Here is a 26172-nt window from a genome sequence, read left to right as displayed (position 1 = left end):
GAGAGGATGAAATACAATACAATTCTTTAATCTTGGATCTAAATCATTTCATTTTACAGGTCTCACAGTTGCGAAACGGATTGAAATCTCTGACCTTCCACAGCTTGTAGCTGCATTTCACAGTCTGGTTGGTTTGGCAGCAGTTCTTACTTGTATTGCTGAGTATATGATTGAATATCCACACCTCGATGTTCACCCTTCTGCCAGTGTTCTCAAAACTGTGGCATATTTGGGCACCTACATTGGGGGTGTAACCTTCAGCGGTTCATTAGTGGCTTATGGAAAACTGCAAGGTACTTTATTCTTTGGTCTATGTCATGTTAAATAATTTAGGATGGGATTTCCAAAGGTTTTGATGGGAGTGAGGTGCTACTTCCAGTGGGAATTGGGTAGCTGACTTTTAGGTCCTTTTCAAAATCACTTCCTTTTACAACAGAGTTATTTTGACAAGTTTTGTGGGATTAGGTAGCCAAAAGATATTAGATTGTTATTGGTGACAGCTTCCAAAGAATCCTCTTGTAACTTTTCAGAGGGAGAATGAATGCTTGTTTATACTCCCTCAGACTAAGGACTGAGGGCCTAAGGAGGACAAACAGGGGCCATAGCAAATGTGATAAGAGTTCCTGTAGACTATATCTGGATCCATTATTTTCTTATTTCCAATATGGTAATGAAAAGCTACTCCAGTGTGAAGTGCGAGGATTACGGCCATAAAAATGAATCAAATTGCTCAGTAACTGAACACTTGTGAAAAATAGACAAACCATTTCATGGTGCATAGCATACTAAAGACAGACAAGATATACAAGTAAAAATATGAGTTTGGATAAAAGTGTTCATGTGGTACAATTCAAGTCCAAAAAAAGAGGTGCATCTGCAGTGATAGCATGACCAGTCACTATTGAAATAATGACTTAAAGACCAAATGCTGTGGGTCCTGTTCAGTCCAAAATTGTTTTCAAGGATAAATAGTCACTGAGGCTTCTTGTTCCAGACAAGTCTTTGGTCCCCGTTAGCAGTGGCAGAGTGATCCTACTACATGGGAAGCTGCTCTGGTGCTGTGGGCTGCATCCTATTTCATATACTGATAGGAATGACCTCAAGGGAGTATGAAAAATCCTGATGTGATTGTTTGGGGAAGCAGTCTGATGGCAGGATCTCTCTTGGCTGACATTTAGGGACAAACAGGCTTCCTTGGCTCATAGCTGAAATGAGAAACTATGTTGCCAGCCAAGGAGCTGAAGAGGCTTCAGGCTGACCCTGGCTGGGTAAAAACAGGGATTGGTGCAAGTGAACTGCTCTCCCAGAAAACTGATAATTGAGAGGAACCCCCATCCTCAAAGACTGTTGACTGGGCAGACCCCTCAATGGCAGAGACAGGATAGCCAATAGGGATGGAGGGTTGCCCAAAGGCTATATACTCGTATATAGGAAAAGACCAGCTCCTGGGAGCTGAGAGTTGAAGAGGAGCTGCTGGGAAGTAGAGAGCTCCAAACAACAGTTTCTCTGCCTTGTGTCTCCAATGGGCCAAACTTTCCTTTAGATAAATTGAGCCACTGTGGAACCAGCATCTTTGGGCTTCTGATTCTGTCCCTGCTCTTATAGCTTCTTTGGGATTCCTGTACTTTAACATTAAAAATGTTTAGATAATAAAATGGCTGAAGTGTTAACACCTTAGTGTTTGATTCCAGGTTTATTGAACTCAGCGCCGCTCCTTCTACCTGGTCGCCATTACTTGAATGGTGGTTTGCTGGCAGCGTCAGTGGGTGGTATGGGGCTGTTTATGCTGGACCCAAGCTACACTACCGGCATGGCCTGTCTTCTTGGTGTTTCAGGACTTTCCTCATCATGGTAAGAACGCAAGAAAGCACTCTCTGAATCCTTTCAATGCAAATAAAGGAAATATAAAATTCTTGCATTCATTTGCAGTCCTGCTGAATGCCAGAAAATCAGCTGAAAAATTTGGTGTAATTGCAAGGACTCCTCAAAGTACTATGCAAAATGTTTATGGTGCCCTATAGAAATTCCATAACAAATCACTGCAGGATCCCACAAACTATAGTGCAGGGATCCAAAACATTTTAGCTAAGGGCAGTTCCGTAAAACGAGCTATTGTTTGTCTAGTGAGATGTATATGTAATCCTATACTCTAAACCACAGCTATAGATATGACCTAGTTTTGGAAACAAGTTTTGGAAAGAGAGTAAGTGTCCAATCCTGTGAGATGCTGAGTGGGTTCAACTCCTATTGTGTAAATGAGAATTCAGAGTGCTCAGCTCCTCAGAGAATCAGACCCATTATGTATAACAGATAATCATGAAATAGCCAAGTTCGTGTACTCAGGTATTTGATGGTTTGTTTGTTCTGATTTTTAATTAACATGTTAGTAATAATGTCATTCTTTAAACGTGAGTTTCCTTTAGTTTTTCTTTCCGTGGTGTATATTAAATTGCAGGGAGTCACACTTACGGCAGCTATCGGTGGTGCAGATATGCCTGTGGTCATAACTGTATTGAACAGCTATTCTGGATGGGCTTTGTGTGCAGAAGGATTCCTTCTTGATAACAACCTGATGACAATTGTTGGTGCCCTGATTGGGTCCTCTGGAGCGATTCTCTCTTACATCATGTGTGTGGTAAGATGGCAACATATGTGCTTGGGCTAACATGCTGACTTTGGTGAAACAAGTCTGGAGCTTCTACTGTGGGAACTTTTTAAAAAGAGAAACTGTAGAAGACTGGATGGCCCAAGGGATCGATTGCCAGTTTAAATCCAGTTCAAACTGGTCATAAATAATCAAAAGTTATTGCGGGTCTGATGACTATTTGGTGGACTTTTAGAATTAGGATGTGATGCAAAGAACAATTGGTGATCTCACTCCAGTTCCTAGAGGTCTCAGAAACCACTACCACAACAGGCACTGACTGGCACTCATATTGGCCTGGATGCTAAATTACTCTCGCTGTTAGATGTGACTCTTTCAGGTCAGATTGGTGGGGTTGTAGTGTGGGGAAGCTTGCACTTCTGTTGCCTACACTGTACATGGTCTCTGAATAAACAGTCTGTAGCATTATCAATCCATCATCTAACCTTACTTTCAAAAATGAAATAAGTAGTAGCATGGTTTGCTTTGTCAGTCAGCATTTTGACGAGGACCAAAGAATCTGCAATGAAAAATTTCACCCAGTGACTGGTTTTGAGGAAACATGCTGTTTTATAATGAGTAAGAGGAGAGAAGTTCTTTAAACAAATCAATGCCTTTGTTTCCCTAGAGAAAAATATTAGAGTGGCTTTGTGAAAAGAAAAATGGTTAGAACATGACTGAAAAACATAAGAATTTCTCAAAGGCACATCTGAAAACCTTTGTTCAAAATGTATGGGTTATATGCCAAGTGGGATACTGTAGCTTTCCAAATAGAATACTGAACTATTGAACCATTGCTGCATCGTCTTCAAAGTCTTGTTAAATTACACTTTAATGAACTGAACAATAATGCAGCTTGCCTTTCCAATCAAACGACATGAGGATTCCCATCAAATGCACTGTTTATTTTGAGGTTCTCTGAATGTAATCAGAACTATTGCTTCTGACCAATGCACTCACTTCATGTCTTCCCACTCAGGCCATGAATAGGTCTTTGCCAAATGTGATTTTGGGTGGATTTGGTACATCTTCTACGGGTGGAGGGAAACCTATGGAAATTGTTGGAACACATACTGAAGTCGGAATTGACCAAGCCATTGAAATGATAAAGGAAGCTAACTCTGTCATCATTACCCCTGGTAAGAGTCCAGATATTTTCATATGCTTATTGAGAAATGCGCTTGTCAGGATAACTCAGTTATTGCACAACATTCTGCTTAATTAGTTAAAGGAATGAGCAGAAATTATGACTGATAAAATATCTATGAAGAATAAGGGAGTCTAGCTAGGAAAGTTAAAGATTCATGTGGGGATCTAAAATTTGATATTCTACACATCGAAAAAGCTTACTAAACTAGAAGAACTAGAATGAAACAAGAAGATAGTGTAACCTACATCTCATTGGTATTAAAAAGTCCCAAAGCTGATTTGTTATAAAGCACCAAATACATTACAAGAGCCGTTTAGGAAAAAAGATCCATCTCATCCTCAGGTCTGCATGGACAGAGGGCCTGATTTCACCAGTTTTACACCATTTTCATGACACCGAATTCTCATAGACTTTAAGGTCAGAAGGGACCATCATGATTATCGAGTCCGACCTCCAGCACATTGCAGGAAACAGAATCTCACCACCTACCCCTGAATTCAGTGGATTTACTTTTGATTTACCCTATTGGAAGTGAGATCAGAATCAGCCCAACCTGTGATGGTTAGACCCTCAAGAATGAATGCCTCACTTTACAGAATAGTAGCTCCTATGGCAGGAGCAGATTTACCATGAAACAAACAGTGTGGTGGTATGGGGCCCCCAATAACCAGAGGGTGCCCAAAATGCAAGACAAATATCCGAGAACCTGCCCCCGAGTCCCGCCTGGCAGCGCAGCAGGGCTCAGGCAGGCAAGGATGCCTGCGTGCCAGGGCCGGTGGCCCCACACCGCTCCCCAAAGCAGGCGGCTAATGGCACATCTCTGCGTGCCTCTGGTGGGGGGGGGCGGACGGCAGCTCCATGCACTGCCCCCTCCCCGGGCAGTGCACAGAGACCTGCTGTCCTCCTCTCCCCAAGGAGTGTGCAGAGATATGCCAGCAGCAGGGCTAAGGTGGCTCCCTACCCACTCTGCCTCCCCCCCTCCATGCCACTTCGCTCCCGGAAGCAGCCAGCATGTTCCTGCAGCCTGGAGGGGCTAGGGGGTGTCTTTGCGGGCTGCCCATTCCCCGAGTGCCGACTCCACAGCTCCCATTGGCCAGGAACTGCGGCCAGTGGGAGCTGTGGGGCAGCACCTGCAGGCAGTGGCGTGCAGAGACCCCCTGGTTCCCCCCACCCTGGCCTAGGAGCCTCTGCCGGAGGGGTGTGTGTGCCGGTCGCTTTGGGAGCCATACTCCCTGAGGTAAGCGCCACTCCCCTGACCCGGCCCAGAGCCTGCACCCAGCACCGAAACTTCCTCCCAGAACCCCCCCCCCCCGCCCTTCTCCTGCACCCCAATTCCCTGCCCCAATCAAGGTACCTCACCTTATTTTCATTTATTTCCCATTACTTATAATATAGGAGGAAGATGACCAAAAAAAGAATGAAAAATGAGGGGAGGGGAGAGGAGATAAGAGAGAATGTTCTTTTTCTTGGCTGGGTCCCGAGGGGGGCCTCCAAAAATGAAGCTGTGCACAGGACCCCACTAACTCTAAATCCGCCACGGTCCTATGGGCTCTGAAGGGAGTTCTGTCTGTCCTCCTCAGATGAAAAAATAGTGACATGGCAGAGTGCCTCAAAGGTAGAGAGAACTGGGGATACAAACCCCGAGTGTAAAAGCAGACTTGTCCTGAATTGGACTTTGCACTCTCTGGATGGTGCTGTTATTATGGCACTAATATTGTGGGATTGTTAGTTACTTGTTACTTGTTCAAGGATTTTACTTTTCCCCAAATACTTATAAAAGAAAAGTAATTTCTAGCAACTAAACTCCTTAAAATTAATAAGCCAATTCCTGCAGTCTTTACTCAGGGTAATCGCCCATTGAATTCAATGGAAGTTTCTGTTAAGAATGGCAACACCTGGCCCATTATGTGGCCAGATGTTAAATCATTTCAAATTTGCTGCAACAGCAACAATCAACCAAACAAAAAAAATAAAGTTGTACAAAGTTTTAGGCAATTTTTAACTCTGCCAGTGTAATGAATGATAAGTGGCAAACGTGTCTTGAGATCAGGACGCATTCTTCACTCATCTCATAGCTGCAGGACATCATGTCCAGTGGATTTAAATATGCCATATCAAATTCTTCTTTCATTGCAGTGAACTACAAAAAGTTAGTGTGTTTTATGAATGTATATTAACAAAAAAAGGCCTTGGTCCCAAATGTGTAGGGGAAAAAATCCTTGACTAAAATGGCTATTGTGAGTTGGATTGCCTGCAGGGATTGAAAGTTTGTTAGTGCGCCAACCCTCTATTTGGCAGCTCATCTGGAATCTGAGTTTGGGTGTTGGGCTCAGTCCCTCGCTCTCAGGGTTGCAGAGGTTAGAAATGTTGCACACACCTAGCATTGCACGCAAGCAGCCCCTCTAACTGACCCAGGAGTACAGTTGGCTGGCTCCAGATGCAGCTGCAAGCAGCCCTTCTTAGCCAGATGGATGGTTCATCCTGATGGGGCCTCTGTAATGAGAAGGGATAAAGTTGGGGGGAAAGGAAGGGGACTGCCTGAGTGTCCCCCATCCAAATCGGTTGTTTTTAAGAAAAAAATAATTATTCAAAGAATAACAGTAAAGGCCATTATTTATTTTTGCAGCAACATTTGAAAATTAGGCCTTTAATGCTCATAGCCCTAAATATTTGTTGTTGGTCAAGATGTTTATATTCTCCTCCCCAGGAGCTTAAAGAAATTTGTTTTATGGGGTTTGGAGACTTTATTTGGAACACAATTATGAATTCTGATTAGAGCAGTGTGCAATATTTAGTAAGGATCTCTTGGTTCTTTCTAATCAGAATCTGGGATGTGGGTGATTTAAAAAAAATGTCCCAGTTGTCTGCTTTGGATTTATTGCTGCATACGCTATATGATGACAATGGTAAGTTTTTCTAATAATTCATACAGTGTGTGCATCGAGAAGATCGTTACAACTGTAGCTGATACCCTTGGGAGGCAGTGGATCAGGTCCTGGGCTTTGTCTGACCTAGTCAGAAGTTGGGGAAGTAAGGCTTTAAGACCCCTCTAGGCCCTCCCAATCTCTTCCTGAGGCCACCAGCTGTTGGACAATAGCTCCCATGGGCTATTCTGACAGCTGGGAATCAACTGGTTTCCACAGCACCCTGTCTATGCCTTTTAACTACTTTTGTCCTGGCCACATTTCCCACATGGGAATCCTACACTGGCCTTATCTCTGGTTTACAGCTGTTTTGCACCAGTAGACAAGAGCAATTGAAAATTTGGGACAAGGTGTCTAGTGCGTAAAGCAAGGACTGGAATCAGGAGATCTCAATTCACTTCCTGTCTCTTCCACTCAATTGCTCTGTGATGCTGAGCCAGAAAGTTAACCTCTCTGTGATTTAATTTCTCCATGTGCAAAAGTGGGGCTGATGGATCCCCTACCTCCCAGAGATGTTAGTAGGCTAAATGCGTGGTTCAGTCTGGACAGTGATTTTGTAAAATTGGCACTAGAGGTCCCATACATATTGTTTCTCAGGATCCATATCAAAAATGCTCAGTTTACAAGTTAGAAAATAGTTTTTACCTGAATGGCAATCCTGCAAACTCAGCTTGGAAAACCAAAAAGCCGTCTTTCCCACACATCCCCACCAATAATATGTTTGGCTGCACAAATGCAACTGAGGCTAATGCAGTTGCATAGACATAGCTGAAGGCTACACTTATATACATTTTAGCAGTGTGAACTCTTTGAAAATACTTTCCATTTATAGCCACAATAAGGAAGGCCAGATCCTGCCATATATTAGGACACTTCTGCATTGCTCCCTTGGCACAAAGCTAACCTAAACCCAGATGATCTGGTACCTGAAGGATTTCCTCTACATAGAGGCATGCTTAGGGGATGCAGACCTATTGCTGCAGGTCCTACATCTCTCCTCTACCTGTGACTGTAGCAAAGGGCATGGATGGGGAAAAGAGGTGTGGCTAGGACTTTCCTTCACCGTGGCATTCTCCAGCTGCCATTATAGCTCCTTAGAACCCGCAAGTCATGCAGGGAGACCAGGCTAGAGCAGATTGACCCAGGACTGGGCAAGCACAAAGGGAACTTTAAGCTATCTTTGAAACATGTCCCCAAAAGCTGGACTGAAGCCCCCTTATCCAGCTGTGCAGGACTGCAGGATGGATGCTGACCATGTTTGTATCCGATGAAGTGAGCTGTAGCTCACGAAAGCTTATGCTCTAATAAATTTGTTAGTCTCTAAGGTGCCACAAGTACTCCTTTTCTTTTTGCGAATACAGACTAACACGGCTGCTACTCTGAAACCTGATGTTTGTCAGTGTTACTGCACAGATACATTTGCTTTCTTATCCTCCAGGAATAAGTGAGTTTTATTCAAGTCATAAAATTTACTCCTGTAATTGCATTTGTTACTGAAATGCCTCTTTCTCCTCCTTTATATTCACACAGAAATAGAATATGGTGGTAGAGTGAGTTAGCTATAGCCAGGACTCTTAGTTTTTCAATGTAATTTATAGTGAAACCTGCACTAACTGCTACCATTGAATTAAACAACCATATTAAAGTATCCCTTTGCAGTTCAGTTTGACCTTTAACTCTGTGTCATATCCACCAAGCAAATGAGTTTTGTTGGCCCCGTGTGCAGTAACTGTAGTTTCTAATATTCATTAATGCCGAAGACATGCTGGTTAATGGAGCACTATGTGGTGCTTTTTGAGGGATGCTAAGCTTCCTTTGTAGAACACTGACATGTTTTTCATGGTTTAGGTTGGGGTCTTTGTGCAGCCAAGGCCCAGTATCCCATTGCTGACATGGTGAAAATGCTTAATGAACAAGGAAAGAAAGTCAGGTAAGTTGCATATAGTGGGCCAGATCCTCAGCTGGTATATACTGGTACAGCTCCATTGATTTCAAGGGAGCTCAGCTCTGATTTCAGTGGAGCTACGCTGATTTACACCAGCTGAGGATCTGGCTCACAATGTTGTCATGGAAATAGGCCAGGACAAATACTGTACTAACTGTACATCAAATATTAAAAGCAGTGATAGAACTTCAATAGGAAATCTTTAATATGTTTAGTATGACGTGGTAATACACCATATACCATGCCATTCAATACTACAGGCTCAATTTTCAAACTTGAGTGCCTTGGTTAGGGGCTCCAATAAACACTTAAGTCCCCAAATAAGCTAATTGATATTTCTAAAAATGAGTTGCACTCTGACATAGCAAATATGGGTGGGATTTTCAAAAACATGAAAGCAAATTAGAAACACAAATTCCCTGTGGGAGGGGAAAAAATCCCTGCCCACGTTAATCAGGAAAACATCTGTGCTGGAAGTCTGCTAGCAGCAAACAGAGCATGAATATGATCTCAGCACTGACAGAGCTCAGGTCTGCCATAGCATTCAGCTGGGAAGTCCAGGCCTATGAATATTTGAGTAGAAAATATTCATTTTCTTAATATTTGACAAGAATATTAAGTGTTTTAATTCTTGCATCAAATTCTTGGAAAAGTCTTTTTTTCCCCCAGCAGTGGGGTTTTTTTTGTTTGTTTGTTTTTTGCAAATGCATATTAAGAGTATGTATCAATAAGCCACCTCTGCTTTAGAAAATGGACTGAATCCTTATCCACATATCTGTTCAAAGTGCTATTTCATTTGTCCTAGGCTCTAATCCCACTCTTGTGCAATATACACACACACTATATATGACACACAGTCTTCATGAGTGATTTAGATTCTGGGGTATGGCTTAGGTGTTAAATGAAATCACCAAATAACATGCCATGACTACATAGTTAATTTTTAACCAGCAGGGTGCCCGATGTGAAAGGAGTTCTGTAAGTGTTTCAATTTCCCTTTCTGGTACTGATTACAAACATATACATTAATTGCTCTTTCCCAAGTAGCAGTTTCATGACCAGTATTTTATAGTTCGCTCTCTCTGCATCTGGTTCAGGTATATGAAGCACTGGAACTGGACTGCTTCCACAAGTGTAGGAATGCTGACATTTATCAGTCGGCATTTATTAGTTCAGCATGATTTGGTTTCTTTGCTTTCTTGGTTTCCAGGTTTGGCATCCATCCTGTAGCAGGCCGTATGCCAGGACAACTGAATGTACTATTGGCAGAAGCCGGTGTACCTTACGATGTTGTATTAGAAATGGATGAGATAAATGAAGATTTTCCAGGTAACGGGTGAAAAATGATGTCTTAGATTCAAACCATTCTAAATTTATTTTCTGCTTTTAGTTAGGCCAAATAACTATAATTTTATTGCCAGGCAGTATTTTGGTAAGTAGAAGGGTTGACAGTAATGCTTTTTAAAGACCAGAATCAAGACTAGATAAGACCAAAGGTTTGTCTGACTCATATAAAAGCCAAGCTATGTCTTACATTACTTAATGGATAATCATAATAGCCACTAGGGTTTTGCTGTAGAGTGAGCAAAATATATGTCTTTTTAAATCAAATATGTGTCTGTATTGTGTCAGTGATAAGGGTATCAGGAAAGGCAACCATGTGATATTTTGAATATTGGACAAACAGATGTATGGTGGGAGTTTAAAGTTAGTTTCTCTGATCCCAATTCAGTCAATGTGAGTTGTAGCAGTGACTTTTATGGGAGAAGAGTTATGGCAAAAATGAGTCTTTTTGAAAATCCACCCTTATGTCAGGTGGGTGGAGCTCTGTGGCATTACAGGTTATCAAGTCCCCTCTCACTTTTTTTGCTCTTGTTGTTTGTGGTTTTATGAGGGTATTTGGGTATTTTAATGTTTTGTTACTATTTGATACCGTAGTGATTATGAAAGATCATCACTCGGAATGCCCTGGGAAGAAATTGCTTATATATAGGATCATTTGTATTATTTAATAGTGATGTATTATTAATTTGTATCACTGCTACCATTATTGTGAGTGAAGTATAAGTGAGCAGGCAAGTGGTCTGCAAGATTCAATTTCCTTGTAGGACACTCATGCTTCTCGAATATCTGGTAGAATCTTCCTTTGGATTCGCTGAAGTTTGGGGTGGGGAGGTGGAAATTACTGCCCCTTGCATATACCAGTCCCCCTAAATCCCAGGGGAGGGAAAATTCACCAGGAGGGAGGGCTGCTGCCAGTTTTGGTACCACTTTCCTTCTTGGGGAAGGGGAGGGGACAGACAAAGCAGAAAAATGAAGCAATGAGGCACTGAAAGGTACAGAAAGTCCATAATTCATGGAGAGCTTGGCTTTCTAGACAGGGCATGTAGCCGAATGACACACATTGCTCAGATGGAAGAGCAGACTACCTCTAGGGGCAGAAGCTTTGCACAAGTACTTTGGTGACCTGGCAGCTAAAGAGTGGATAATGTTTCAGAGACGAGGGACTGCAGACAAACTTGAAAAGATTTGGTCCAACTTTTTTGAGATCTTTGATTAATTCCTAGTGGATGGAAACTGAAATGTCACTCTCCTTTCTCCTTCCTGCCCTCCTTCCTTCCTTTCCCTCCCTTTCCATGTTCTTTTTGCCTTTTTGTTTTGTTCTGCCCTATTTTGGCTGGGGCATGTGGGGGAGGATCAGTAAAATAAAGTGCCTATTCCCAATCACAGACAAGAAGCGATGCCTCTGAAAAGAAAACTAAGGCATCCAGAAGTAGCAAGAGTGTTAGGGAGGCAAAAGTCCATTACATCAAGGTAGGAAAGTAAGAGGGAAGGGAGCTACAGTCTCTTCTGTGTGGCAGTGTAGTGTTTCTAGTTTAGACTGCATCTATCTTTCATGGTTTTCCAGGGCTACCTCCCTCCCACTTCTGTTACAGAATTAAAAGCCTCTGGCACATTAGGGTCAGATTGTGGCTGCTCTTGCTTAGGGTTGTCTGCTTTTTGACCGGAACACCCGGTCGTAAAGGGACCCTGGTGGCACTGGTCAGCACTGCTGACCAGGCCTTTAAAAGTCCGGTCGGTGGCGCAGCAGGTCTAAGGCCTTGGCTCTGTGCAGCTCCTCGAAGCAGTGGCATGTTCCCCCTCTGGCTCCTATGCATAGGAGCAGCCAGAGGACTTCGTGTGCTGCCCCAAGCACCAGCTTCATGGCTCCCAGGTGTGTCACCTGCAAATGGAACAGCACACAGAATGGCCTGGCCGTGTTTCCATGTAGGAGTTGGAGGGGGGACAAACCACCAGCTGGAGGCCCCCCCCCCACACTCCAACCCCCTGCCCCAGCCCTGATCCCCCTCCTGCCCTCCAAATCCCTTGGTCCTAGCCCAGAGTGCCTTCCTGTACCCCAAAGCCCTCATCCCCAGCGCCACCCCAGAGCCCACACCCCCAGCCAGAGCTCCCACCCTCTTCCCCAGCTTGATCTCTCTCCCACCCTCTGAACCCCTCAGTCCCAGCCCGGAGCACCCTCCTACACCCCAAACCCCTCAGCCCCACCCCAGAGCTGTCACCCCCCACCTCCTCACACTCCAACCCCCTTCCCCAGCCTGGAGTCCCCTCAGTCCCAGCCCAGAGCACCCTCCTGCATCCCAAATCCCTCATCCCCAGCCCCACCCCAGAGCCCGCACCCCCTCCCACACCCCAACCCCCGAGCCAGCCTGGTGAAAATGAGCGAGTGAGGGTGGGGAGAGCGAGTGACAGAGGCAGGGAGGATGGAGTGAGCGGGGGTGGGTCCCGGAGAAGGGGTGGGGCCTCGGAGAAGGGGCAGGGCAGGGGGATGGAGCAAGGGTGTTTGGTTTTGTGTGAGTATAAAGTTGGCAACTCTAGCCCTGATATGTATAACAGGAAAGATGCAGGTAGCTCCTCCCCTTGCATACACATGTGACAGGCAGACTGAGTACAAATGCCCACTCTGCCTGATTGCAAGTGGCTTGAAAATGTGGCTGAGCAGAGGGCATGCCCCACCCTTTAAAGCCCTGAGCACACAACTTCAGCAACCCCCACAAGTATTCTACTTGCTTCATCAATATTAGAGGATAAGAGGAGATCCCACTGCCAGCTACTCAAAGTAGTTTTTGATGCTCTGACATCACCATCAGGTAATGTTTTATGACTGTGCAATTCATGGATCAGAGTTGGACACACTGCTACCTCTGTGTGTGTTTAAAAGAAAGCGAACTGACGTCACTTCCATGAATTAGCAGCTTATCCCTGTCAAACTGCTGCTCCAGCAATGCTTCAAGGTAAAACAACTCCAGGCAGTTTAGAAAAAAGCTGTGACAGGAGGCAATAGTGGAGTTATACATGGAGAGATGAAAGGAAGGGAAGGAATATTTTCAAAATTAGATCCTTACATTGTACAGAAGTGAATAAAGAGTTTGAGCTACAACTCCATCTTGGAATTCTGGTGGTCACATAAATCACTTGACATGCAACAGGAACACTCCCCTAATTTCAACCTCTCCATGCCCTGATAATAACAATAAAAAAAACCCTAGATGCAAAAAAAATAGGTGTCATAAAATAATTGTAATATCTGATAGTCTGTACCACAATTGATTGATCTTGAAATATGACAACTGCCATTGGTGCTGTAGTCAACAGCCCATGTGTACCAAGGTTGTCTATGAGTATGACACTTGGGGACTATTTTATTGATGGTTTTGTACAACAGACATGCTGTCTCCCCCGTGGCTATCAGTAAACTACACCACGGACAATCAGAGAGGTAGACATCTAAATCCTATTGACCGTGCCAGTCAACAATGGATTGTGGAAACAGTTTTAGCAACACAAAATTAAAGGCTGTTTTTAAACATTTATCCAAATGCTGCTTTTAAATAATTATTTGAATCCCAATTATAGTCCAGTACAACTAGGGTTAATTACAGAGCAATTATTGCCTTCAGAATTATCCCTCCATTGATTAGCCCTCCATTGAACAAGCAATTGTAACTATAGAAGCAATAGAAAAGGAGTACTTGTGGCACCTTAGAGACTAACAAATTTATTTGAGCATAAGCTTTCGTGAGCTACAGCTCACTTCATCGGATGCATGCAGTGGAAAATACAGTGGGGAGATTTATGTACATAGAGAACATGAAACAATGAGTGTTACCATACACACTGTAACGAGAGTGATCACTTAAGGTGAGCTATTACCAGCGGGGGGAGGGGTTGGGGGGAACCTTTTGTGGTGATAATCAAGGTGGGCCATTTCGAGCAGTAGACAAGAACGTCTGAGGAACAGTGGTGGTGGGGGGGAATAGTTTTACTTTGTGTAATGACCCATCCACTCCCAGTCTCTATTCAAGCCTAAGTTAATTGTATCCAGTTTGCAAATTAATTCCAATTCAGCAGTTGCTCGTTGGAGTCTGTTTTTGAAGTTTTTTTGTTGAAGAATTGCAACTTTTAGATCTAGGAGTACTTGTGGCACCTTAGAGACTAACAAATTTATTAGAGCATAAGCTGTCGTGAGCTACATGATTTCGAATGCGTCCGATGAAGTGAGCTGTAGCTCACGAAAGCTTATGCTCTAAAAAATTTGTTAGTCTCTAAGGTGCCACAAGTACTCCTTTTCTTTTTGCGAATACAGACTAACACGGCTGCTACTCTGAAACTTTTAGATCTGTAATCGAGTGACAAAAGAGATTGAAGTGTTCTCCAGCTGGTTTTTCATGTTATAATTCTTGACATCTGATTTGTGTCCATTTATTTTTTTACGTAGAGACTGTCCAGTTTGACCAATGTACATGGCAGAGGGGCATTGCTGGCACATGATGGCATATATCACATTGGTAGAAGTGCAGGTGAATGAGCCTCTGATAGTGTGACTGATGTGATTAGGCCCTATGATGGTATCCCCTGAATAGATATGTGGACACAGTTGGCAACGGGCTTTGTTGCAAGGATAGGTTCCTAGGTTAGTGGTTCTGTTGTGTGGTGCATGGTTGCTGGTGAGTATTTGCTTCAGATTGGGGGGCTGTGTGTAAGCAAGGACTGGTCTGTCTCCCAAGATCTGTGAGAGTGATGGGTCGTCCTTCAGGATAGGTTGTAGATCCTTGATGATGCGTTGGAGAGGTTTTAGTTGGGGGCTGAAGGTAATGGCTAGTGGCGTTCTGTTATTTTCTTTGTTGGGCCTGTCCTGTAGTAGGTGACTTCTGGGTACTCTTCTGGCTCTGTCAATCTGTTTTTTCACTTCAGCAGGTGGGTATTGTAGTTTTAAGAATGCATGATAGAGATCTTGTAGGTGTTTGTCTCTGTCTGAGGGGTTGAAGCAAATGCAATTGTATCGTAGAGCTTGGCTGTAGACAATGGATCGTGTGGGGTGGTCTGGATGAAAGCAATGTGTCTCCTCAGTGGCTTTTGGTGAAAGTATGTTAAGGGCCCACTTAAGCAAAAGTCCATCTAGCTTCTATGTCACACAACCCCCAAAATCCACTTGTCACAAAAGCTAGATGAACTATTTTTCCCTGAATCAAGACTTTAGTAAATATATAACAGGGGAACTAAACGTCAGAAGGCCAGATTCTGAGCTCACTTACACAAGTACAAATTGAGAATAATTTCTTTGCCATTAGTGCAGTTACCCTGGATTTGCACCATGTAACTATGACCAGACTGGCCCAGAGCTTTTCAGAAATGATTTTCTAATCAAGGAACCAGCTTTGCCATCTTAACTCAAATGAAATCAGTTGGACTATTTGCAGTGTTAGGCCCTGATCCTACAATGGACTGTGTATCAGCAGAGGACTGCTCGTATGCATAGATGTGGGCCTGATTACTATTCAGAATAGAGTTTTTGTAGAATTCGGCTTCAGGTGAATGATGTTGAAATAAAATATGCCATAATACAATGAAGATATTTCTTAGGGTCTACACATGTACTCTATCTGGTGACCTCACACAAGCCTTGCAAAACTCTGTACATTAAGATTTAGGCATATTGTCTCTCATGGTATCTCTTAGGTTTGGAAGAGACCTCAGGAGGTCTGGTCTAGTCCAATCCCCTGCTCAAAGCGGGACCTACACCAACTAAAATCATCCCAGCCAGGGCTTTGTCAAACCGGGCCTTAAAAACCTCTAAGGATGGAGATTCCACCACCTCCATAGGTAACCCATTCCAGGGCTTCACCACCTTCCTAGTGAAATAGTGTTTCCTAATATCCAAGCTAGACCTCCCCCACTGCAACTTGAGACCATTGCTCCTTGTTCTGTCATCTGCCACCACTGAGAACAGCCTAGCTCCATCCTCTTTGGAACCCCCCTTCAGGTAGTTGAAGGCTGCTATCAAATCCTCCCTCCCTCTTCTCTTCTGCAGACTAAATAACCCCAGTTCCCTCAGCCTCTCCTCATAAATCATTTTTGCAGACCCCGAATCATTTTTGTTGCCCTCCGCTGGACTCTCTCCAATTTGTCCACATCCCTTCTATAGTGCGGGGGACCAAAGCTGGATGCACCAGTGCCAAATAAAGGGGAATAATCACTTTCCACAATCTGCTGGCAATGCTCCTACTAATACAGCCCAATATGTCGTTCTTCTTGGCCTTCTTAGCAACAAGGGCACACTGCTGACTCATATCCAGCTTCTCATCCATTGTAATCCCCAGCTTCTTTTCTGCAGAATTGCTGCTTAGCTAATCGGTCCCCAGGCTGTAGCAGTGCATGGTTATAATAGCTTTCATTAGCCCGTGTATCTGTCCAGATTCAGTTCTGGGTTTGACACAAATGGATGGGCCTAAATTATTTTCATTTAGAATAAACAGTGAACTATCAACATTTAATGAATGTTTGATTTGTGTGTTTTGGTGTCACTGTGATAAAGGAAAGGCAGCTGCAAGTTCTAAAACATTTGTAACATATTTCTATTCTGTCTCAGAAACGGACTTGGCTCTGGTCATTGGTGCAAATGACACAGTAAATTCTGCAGCACAGGAAGATCCCAATTCTATTATTGCTGGCATGCCTGTACTGGAGGTCTGGAAAGCTAAGCAGGTACTTAAAAACAATCAAAGTTGACTGGAGTCTGCACAGTATATGTTTATGGAATGTATCTCTGTTTCTCAGGAGACAAGCCGACTTGCACTAACGACAAAGAAAGATAGTTTGTTTGTTTTTAATACACATGCAAGGAGTATGCACGTAGGTGCATCTGTCTAACGGTATGCAGCAGATGCACAAGAAGGGACCCCAACTCTGCAGACAATTTGGATATGGAATTCCCAGTCATTTCAACAGGAGGGTCCACATGACGAGCAGCTATAGGGTTAAGCTTACAGTGAAATGCTTGATTCGATAAGATATGCCCTGTCCTGCTCTCATTGATGCCAATGGGAGTTTTGTCATTGACTTTAAAAAGAGCAGGATTGGTTCCTGAATTATATAGCATTTAAAAGGCATTTCTTTTTAATGGATTTTGCTTTTAAAATTTAGAATGAGGCAAAATACACTTTATTAGTGTTCCAAATCTTCTTCCAAAGAGCTGTGTTTCACTGTACTCCCCAAAAGCTAAAAATCTATTGTTGAATAAATTACTCACAAATAAGTTTTTATATTATTTGACCAGGTCTAGGTATAAGGGGCTGCAGAACTTTGACTCAGGTATCAGAAGCTTGTGTACATTTGCAAACCCATAGCTTTTCTCTTTCAATTTTCCTCTCACTGGTCTGTTGAATTCACAGACAATGGTGTCGGGTATGTACTTTATATCTACAGTGTCTCTGTTCCCAGTGAACTGTGCGCAGTTTCAGCAAATTCTGTATGGGAGGGAATTTCAGAACTAAAGGTAAAATTCAGGGCAGGTAAAAAGGGCAGCACATATCTGACAGATACATCCACAAAGGAAAAGAACCAGTTTTGAAATTCTACTTTTAATTCATTGCCTTCAATATAACCAATTCTATGTTTAAGACAGGTTAACTAATTCATTTTAATTCAAACCTCATGTGCTCAAAAGTTCTATGGCTATTGAAAGCCATCAAACTTGTACAAGTATAGACATTAGCATGAAACACAATCTAAGATGATAATAAAACTGTGTGATGGAGTGTATGGTGAAGATGACGATGGCACTAAATGACAGGCGTACAGATGTTAGAATTAAAAGCAACCTCTTAAAACACAGAAAAATGTGGACAAGTATATGGGGAAAATTGGGATCTCCATGTTATTCAGCACATGCCAAGCTTGTTTTGTTACGTTTCAGTTAGACAATATTCCAGCATGTTGTGTTCTCATACAGTAAAGGTTTAGTTCTGATCTCAGATTGGAATGTTAGAACATTTATGCAGGTAACATTAAGATGCAGTAAATAACTGCATGAAACAAGCAATTTTTAATTGTTGAAATATGCACCTAAGAAGCAAAATGTTAATAACATCTCTGGGTATGAAAGCATCATTTTGATAGGTTTACTGAGATAAATTATAGAAAATATATGTTTGAGTTTACTCTGCAACTGTTACATACAGAATAGTTCACACCACGTATCTGGCAACAGATTTTGGCCCTTACCCAGAAAATTAATAGTGTTTCAAGTATCACATTACATCATATCCAACATGGATTAATTGTTTAATGAAGTACTAACTGGCTTGTGCTGTGATCATGTTAGATCTCGTAAGCAAAATTGGTCTGGTCAGTACTTGGATAAGATAACTCAAGGGGGCAAAACCCAGCTGCTGTGGAAAAGGAATTCAGTATAGCACTTTTCCCGTCTCTTGAATCCAATACCTAGTGTCAGGGAGCACTCTCATGCTGGAGGTACTGCTTGAGATTTTGCACATCTGATTAGGGGATTTAGCTACCCTGTTCCAATTAATGTTAATGGGAATTTTATGGCTAAATCTTTTAGTCAGCTTTGTGACTCTCAATCAGTGTGCTTTGGCAGTTACATGAAACTGAGGCCCTAACCATTACAGTCATTAAAATACCCAATGGCAATTAGCATAAAGTAGGCAGATTAACATGTCTTGGTTAAGTGCTGATTTGGGTAGTTACATTTTGCCTATCTAATTTCCCCTTGCGCTTTCAGTTGGTTTGAATGCTCTTCATTTGCTTTTCTTAACTGTTCTTTAGTATTTCAGTGTACTACTAAACAGCCACCGCCTTTCACCCACAGGTGGCTGCAGAGCTGGAGGAGGAGATTCTTGTTCCTGTATCAGTTTACTTTTTTAAAACCACAATACAGGCTTTCAGGGTGGAAGGTGGCACATAAATGTGAGGTCTGAGAATAGTTAGATATGGACATGCAAAAGTCAATATAAAATGTATGCCAATATTGCTGGTATGCAATTTTGATTGAGCCCATACATTTAATCCATGTCAAAATTTGAGATTTTATAATATAGTAACATGCTATTTTAAAAACTATTACTTTAACTACATCCTCCATGAGCACATACTGAAAGTTTTTATTTCATTTAATTCTTTCATACTGCTATTTTTCCCCCCAGGTCATCGTCATGAAGCGTACACTGGGAGTTGGGTATGCTGCAGTTGACAATCCCATTTTTTACAAACCTAACACTTCAATGCTGCTTGGAGATGCAAAGAAAACATGTGATGCTTTACAAGGCAAGATTAGGGAAATGTATTATACTCATTAACACTGATATTCAGAATTGTAAAAGGGTACTAGATATAATTTATATATTTCAGTAAATAGTTTGGAGGCATATCCAGCACCTTATTTATATACAGCCATTTCAAAAATAAAAGAGCATCCAAACATAACAAATTGATTGGTGATTTATGTGCCTTAGTACTTACAAATGTAAGTCCCTGTATTTAATAATAATAAAAACACTTTTGCTCAATTGGTGTTGCAGATTAATTATTTCTCTAATCTTGCAGCCTCATTTATAGCACTCTTGTTTTCTGTCTTCTCTTTATGCTCAATAAGACAGAAATTATTGCAGAAAAGCTTTGGTTTATCCTCCTACTAATGCATAGATCCTTGATGCAAAACAATGCTTTGTAATAGTATAAATGTGAACCTCAGTATAGCACCAGGAAGATTTACATATTTGCTTTATTTTTAAATGACATTATTGTGTAGAGGAAGTATTTACTGCTCCTTTACACATCCTGGTAAGAACCAGGATGAGTACTGGCATATAGCATCATAGGCTGAGATTCTCTTCACACATACATAGCCAGAGTAATCTGCCATTGCTTGTGGGTATGTGGGGCAAGGATTCCTGGAGTTAGCGATGTAGCCTCCCATGCCTGCTACTCCAGTCTACAGTTCACCCATTGCTCTTTCTTGGGTCATTCCATTCCTGTATGTGCAGATCCTGAAGATTCTCACTTTGCCCACTCTCACTGCCATCTTCCATGCTGGGCTATTACAGAGACCACCCCAGTGATGTATAGGATGTGCTGAGATACCCTACCCGACTATTCTGCTGGCAGACTCCCCCACTTGCATGGAGACCTAAATTAGTCAGAGGGACTTGATCTTCTGAATCTGGATGAACTTCATCCATACGCTATTCATTCTACAGATGATTCCAGTACTAACTGGACTAAAGGAAGGCCAGATGCCCAAGCTAATAGCAGCAGCAGGAGCACAAAGCGGGATTCATACTATTAACATGGCAACCAAACAACAGATTTCTAGGAGAAGTGAATTAACAGCTCCCTATGCAGGTGAAATAATTGAGATCAAGGCAAGCATGGATGCATAATTATACCACTGGACATGCAGCATGTATAGTAGTCAGATTTAGATGGGCTCCAAAATGTGCGTAAGATGCATATTGATTTTCTTAGGAAATATCTATCAAACCTACATGCTGCCAGCTGCTATTCTGTAAAGTAAAAAAGCAGATGAAGTGGAAATTTATATCAGAAGCCTCTTGCCAGAACTATTTATGTGAGTATCCCAATACAAAAATGCTTTTCCTTATGTGCTTCTCTAAACTGGTGACAAATCCAGTTCTAAAACTGATTTAAGGTTTTAGTGCTAATTTTTAAAGCCTTATTTGTGCTGAGTCTGGCTAGCTTAGAGAGCACCACTTTCTTCAATAGCCACCATGGTATGATCAGCAGGATGCTACGACTGAAGCCAGAATGAAACTTTTGGTGGCTGGGCATTCTCAGTCACCGTCCTCTGACTGTGAAATTCCTTCCTACCAAAGAGCAAGGTGGGACAAAAGCTCAGAGGATCCATGAAGTAGTAGATACCTATTTTATAAGTGGGGAAAGTGAGGCACAGAGTCCTATAGCATCAGTGATAGAGCTGGTACTAGAACCCAGATAAATTGGTGTGACACTTTCTGTTCTGTCCACTATGCTATGGGGCCTCTCTAGGCACTCCATAGTGACAGTGGTAAGCTGAAGTGTTAGTAATAAAATTATAGTTGGGATAAGCTAATTATAGTGGGCTGGTAGCAACACTATTATTAAGTTTGAATCAGGATTTCCATTTTAAAACAGTTTACAAAATGCCTGTGTTTTCAGATCCAAATGCTTATTGTATTTTATGAACTGCTTGAATTTTCTATGGCAGTTTATGGTGAAAAAAGGTTAATTGTGAGTGTTTTTTTTTTAAAGAAAGTACCATGTGACTAATTTTCCTTTAGATTCCTTTTTAAAATGCTCTAGAACTGTCTGAGATATGAAAGTAAATGTATCATTCTTTGCAATGAGTAGACTGGATGAACAGGTGTTAAAAATTGCCATCTACTTTATATAAACAGTTATTGAAGTTTAAAACATGACTTTCTGAATGTCAATGTTGATAAAGTGTTGTCAATCAAAGGCAACATTGTTACTAATGACAAAGGAGCATAGAAGTTACATTAAACAATGTCACTGAAGACAAATAATAATAACAACAATAATTTAGGAGTTATGTTAACACATTGTCAGAGACTGTCACACAGCCTTAATGGTCACCTCATACTCTCTTGTAACAGCAGAACACCACATCTCATGGTCATAGGCTATTCAATGGGAAAATTGTCATGCTTTAATATTGCTGAGATCACCATTAAGGTTCTTTGTAACAAAACAAGTCGGGTGAATTTGGGGCTGGTATTGCTTTTTGGTATGTGCGGACATGGAAGTCAGTTCCTCAAAATATATTTACAGCATCGTAGGTGATGTGAAGCTGGCAAGGAATGGTTTTCTCTTTACTCCTTTGTGCTATGCTTTCAAAGATCTGGGTGGGGTGTGTCTTGAGGTAACCTTGCCTTTCATTAAACAACAATTTTGTGTGTTAACATACTTAGTTTTGATACAAACTAATTATGATTAAGGCTACGAGTATGTCACAGATGTCCTAGAACCCATGATTTCCAGGGACCTCAGTTACATTGGGGCCTCACAGCAGCCCAGCCACCAGTGGCAGCGCGGGACCTCCCCCAGCCCTGCAGGGTGTCAAGAGATCCCTGGCAGCTCCCCAGCTCCCACAGGAGAATCCCCTGGAACACCCCAGTCGCTGCCGGTGGGTGATCCCCAGAGAACCCCATCTCCCACAGGTGGCAGGTGATGCCCCAGAGCTCCCCACCTGCTGGGAAATGCCCCGGAGTGCCCCAGCCCCTGCCAGCCGTGGAGGACCTCACAGATCCCAGCCCGGGTTGGGGTCCCTCCCAGCTACTGGGCAGGGGTGGGGGCCACACCTCCCTGTTGCTGCATGCAGGGAAGGCAGGGTGCCGGACCCTCCTCCCTCTCCTTTCTGCATTTTGTCAGGGCTGTTTTCTGTAAAATTTGAACTGTGAATTTTTATTCATTGCCCGTGACTGTCCCTGACTTTACTAAAAATATCCATAACAAAATCGTAGCCTTAATTATGTTTTTAATGTGTTCAAACAAAAACTACAGAATAAGGTGTAATTTGGGAAGACAGTTTGATTAGAGCAACACACTACATTGCACTTGGTACTGTAGGGACATGTGAAACAGAGTACTAATAAGAGTTTATAATAAGGACTCAAATTGCTAAATAGGATCTGAAACAGGTGATAGACAAAAGGTTTGGATCAGATAAGTATACAAATATTTGGGGGAGGGGGCAAGAGTTTGCCTTCATCCTTCTCTTTTCAACCCAATAGGTCATCTCCCATCTGCTAACCATATCTTTTTAAAATGTGTATATATTTTGCGTTCTTTAGCTATCACTAGTTTTTTCGGCAGCTGAAAAGAAATGAAAGAAAAAACGTGAGAAAACAGAAATCTGGAGCAAGAACCAAAGAGCTTGAAAAGAATATACTTTCCCTTAGAAGGAGTCCTTGCAACTGCTAAAGCACAGGTGACAAAGGCCTGTGCTCAGTGGAACACACAAAAGCAAGAAGAAATCCTCTGACTACAGGAACAAAATGAGTGAGACTACCGTGCATTTTTAGATGATTACAGAAATAAAATTGAGGTGCTTGCAACAGCCAAGGAAGATCTTGTGAATCACAAAAAAGAATTGCTTATTCTGAAAGAGGAACAACTAAATGAGAATTGGTAGCTCAGGAAACTAAGAGACTCTAAGAGGAAATTCAACAATCCGAGGAAGAGATTCTGATTGAACTTGAGTTTATGGAAGAAATCCATGACAAATTAGTCAAGAGCACAAATAATAATCACACTTGGCAGTACAAATGGTTGAGTATTGCATTCAATTGAACTATCAATACAAGGAAAAGCTGAAGGCTCCATTACAGAAGATTTATAGGGGCACAATGCACACAATTCCAGAAAAAGCCAGGCAAGAATGGAGAAAGGTAATGATTCTGTAAATTAAAAATAACTATGCCAGCCATGAGAAGGGACTGCTCTGCTGTCAGTCATAAGACTGATATATTATTTCTTGGGGGATGAGCAAAATAACTATGGTGTTGAGGATCAGAAAAGTCTCTCTATCTACTTTCTTACTAATCTATTCCTAATTTTTTAGGAACAGACACAGAACTATAAATAAACAAGTGGAAAGAAAAAGAGGACTACAGGTATAGCTTTGGTGACATTTTAAATATTTAAGCCAGACAAATTCAAATTAGAAATAAGCACATATTTTTAAGAGTGTGATTAGGTATTGGAACAAACTGCCAAGGGAAGTGGTGGATTCTCCACCTCTTGATGCCTTGCTATCAAGACTGGACACCTTTCTGGAAGAGTATCAGAGGGGTAGCTGTGTTAGTCTGGATCTGTAAAAGCGGCAAAAAAAAAAAAAAACCAAACCAAAAAAAAAAAGCTATAAAGGTGCCACAGGACTCCTTGCCGCTTTCTGGAAGAGATACTTATTTAAACTCAAGTTATTGGGCTTAACAGAGGGGTAATTGGGTGAAATTCTATGAACTGTGTTACCCAGGAGGTCATACTAGATGATCAAATGGTCCCTTCTAGCATTCAAATCTAAGAATAAAATGATGAATGCTCATCTTCAACCTGAGACTGGTGACTCCTGTACTTCTCTTCAGGAAAAGGAATAGCATTTCACAGCTTTCTACAGCCACATTCAGGAGTGGATATAGTGCCCCCATTAACCAAACATGGAAAAGAAACCACTTTCCTCTCCACTTCTGGCAAACAAAACAAAACAACACCTTTTAAGGACACAGGCAAAAGCAGGATGCCAGCACTGCAGGAGATGAATGGACCAGACTGCAGGTAAGATGGCTCTTTGCACTTTTATCACCACAGTTGTACTTGCTACTCGTGATGGGCTCTCTATTCCCTTCAGGTACTAGAGGTGCTTCAACTTAACCTTTCCAAAGGTGGTCAGATATCCTTGTGTTCAGAAAACAGGGATGCTCCTCCTTTTTCTCCTGCATCTTGAAACCTTTTAGCTTGCTGCTAGCTAGACCAAGTTTAAACTGGTCTTTTCCCCTTATCCCACATGCTGTCTCTTAGTACCTTCCTGACCTGATGTCTTAGGTGGGATGAGAGGTTCCCTTTGGGTTCAGTCAGATGAGATAGGGGCCATTCCAGTTTTAAGAAATAAGTCCAGAATTAGCCCTTAACTAATTATCCCTTAGCCCCTAATCCTTATTTTAGTTAAGAGGGAGATTAGTGCTGCCAACTCCACTTGAAAGGATTAAATACTTGCTATCTTTCATTTGGCAATGCAAAACTATTCTTTTGGCTAGAAGCTGGAAAATTTATTGGAGACCATGATACTTTTTCAGGGGGTTGAGGAGCCTCTTTTTTTGCCAGTCTCAAACTTAAATAATGGATTTAAATCTTTTTTGGAGAAGTCAAGTTTCAGCCAGATCAGATCTGAAACAGTGGTTACACTAACCTTCTGCCTGCTCCCACACAAGGTTATCAGAGGAATGCCAATAGACCCTAAATAATGTGGACCCTAGATGTGTCCCATATTTGTAAGAGTGATTCTTTTGGTTTAATAATTAGTGTAGCCTTCTAGCAAAGATAATTTTGAAAAAAATAATCTGAACCCAACTTTCTGGAGAGTCAATGTTCTAGATTTTAAATATTGCCTGTACATTGATTTCATCTGAGAACTAAAAATAATTTACTTTTGGAATAGCTTCTTAACTCCCCTTGTTAAAATAATGTGAGGTACCCAAATTTACTTTTGGAAGATGTTTTTAACCTTATGAAAGTACTTTTCCAAAAGTAACGAAGACCAGCTTATATAAGCTTTTATTTGACCTCTACTGTTTAAATAAAAAAAACATGTTTTCAGGGAAATGTCTTGGAAGAAAAAAAAAATTCTCCTCTGTTTGATTCTTGTAAAACATTAGGTCACTGAGTTCACTTTTTGTATGGGTTTAAAATGGGTGAAAGTTTTTTCTTCTCAAACTATTATACACTATTCAAGTGTTTCTTTGACTTTCTTAAAGTAATCTTTGTTTTAGAAACACAAGTACAGATGAAAATGTCAAAAAGACCATCAAAATTCATACCAGAGAAAATAGCATTAATCATTGTGAAAAGCCAAATACTCTCTCTCAATAACAATAAAAACAAACGACTAAGAAATCTGTTGTTCCAATAGCTGACAGAGATGGCTGCTGGAGATTTTTCTTTCTGTAAGAGAAATACACACAAACTTGCTTTTCACTTTAATAGCTGCACCATCACATTCGAAATGCTGTTCATCATTCTGACCCTGAATCTGTGCCTTTTGTGAACAGTTTTCAGAGTAGCAGCCATGTTAGTCTGTATTCGCAAAAAGAAAAGGAGTACCGGTGGCACCTTAGAGACTAACAAATTTATTAGAGCATAAGCTTTCGTGAGCTACAGCTCACTTCATCGGATGCATTTGGTGGAAAAAACAGAGGAGAGATTTATATACACACACACAGAGAACATGAAACAATGGGTTTATCATACACACTGTAAGGAGAGTGATCACTTAAGATAAGCCATCACCAGCAGCAGGGGGGGGAAAGGAGGAAAACCTTTCATGGTGACAAGCAAGGTAGGCTAATTCCAGCAGTTAACAAGAATATCAGAGGAACAGTGGGGGGTGGGGTGGGAGGGAGAAATACCACGGGGAAAT

General features: G+C 41.8%; 1 protein-coding gene across 1 annotated transcript in view; it reads left to right on the top strand.

Annotated features, from left to right (window-relative positions):
• The window catches only part of LOC119862516 (NAD(P) transhydrogenase, mitochondrial-like), a 68982-nt gene extending 49443 nt beyond the window's left edge, over positions 1-19539 (top strand). The window contains exons 16-23 of the mRNA XM_038419345.2: positions 60-293; positions 1692-1845; positions 2449-2635; positions 3624-3783; positions 8567-8648; positions 9874-9992; positions 16591-16706; positions 19166-19539. Coding sequence (XP_038275273.1) covers positions 60-293; positions 1692-1845; positions 2449-2635; positions 3624-3783; positions 8567-8648; positions 9874-9992; positions 16591-16706; positions 19166-19318 — 1205 coding nt within the window. The 3' untranslated portion in view covers positions 19319-19539. The remainder of the gene's footprint in view (positions 1-59; positions 294-1691; positions 1846-2448; positions 2636-3623; positions 3784-8566; positions 8649-9873; positions 9993-16590; positions 16707-19165) is intronic.
• The last annotated feature ends 6633 nt before the right edge of the window (positions 19540-26172 follow it).

Source organism: Dermochelys coriacea, chromosome 10 (genome assembly GCF_009764565.3).
Source record: "Dermochelys coriacea isolate rDerCor1 chromosome 10, rDerCor1.pri.v4, whole genome shotgun sequence".
Lineage (NCBI taxonomy): Eukaryota > Metazoa > Chordata > Testudines > Dermochelyidae > Dermochelys > Dermochelys coriacea.
This window is presented reverse-complemented; position numbering and strand designations above follow the sequence as displayed.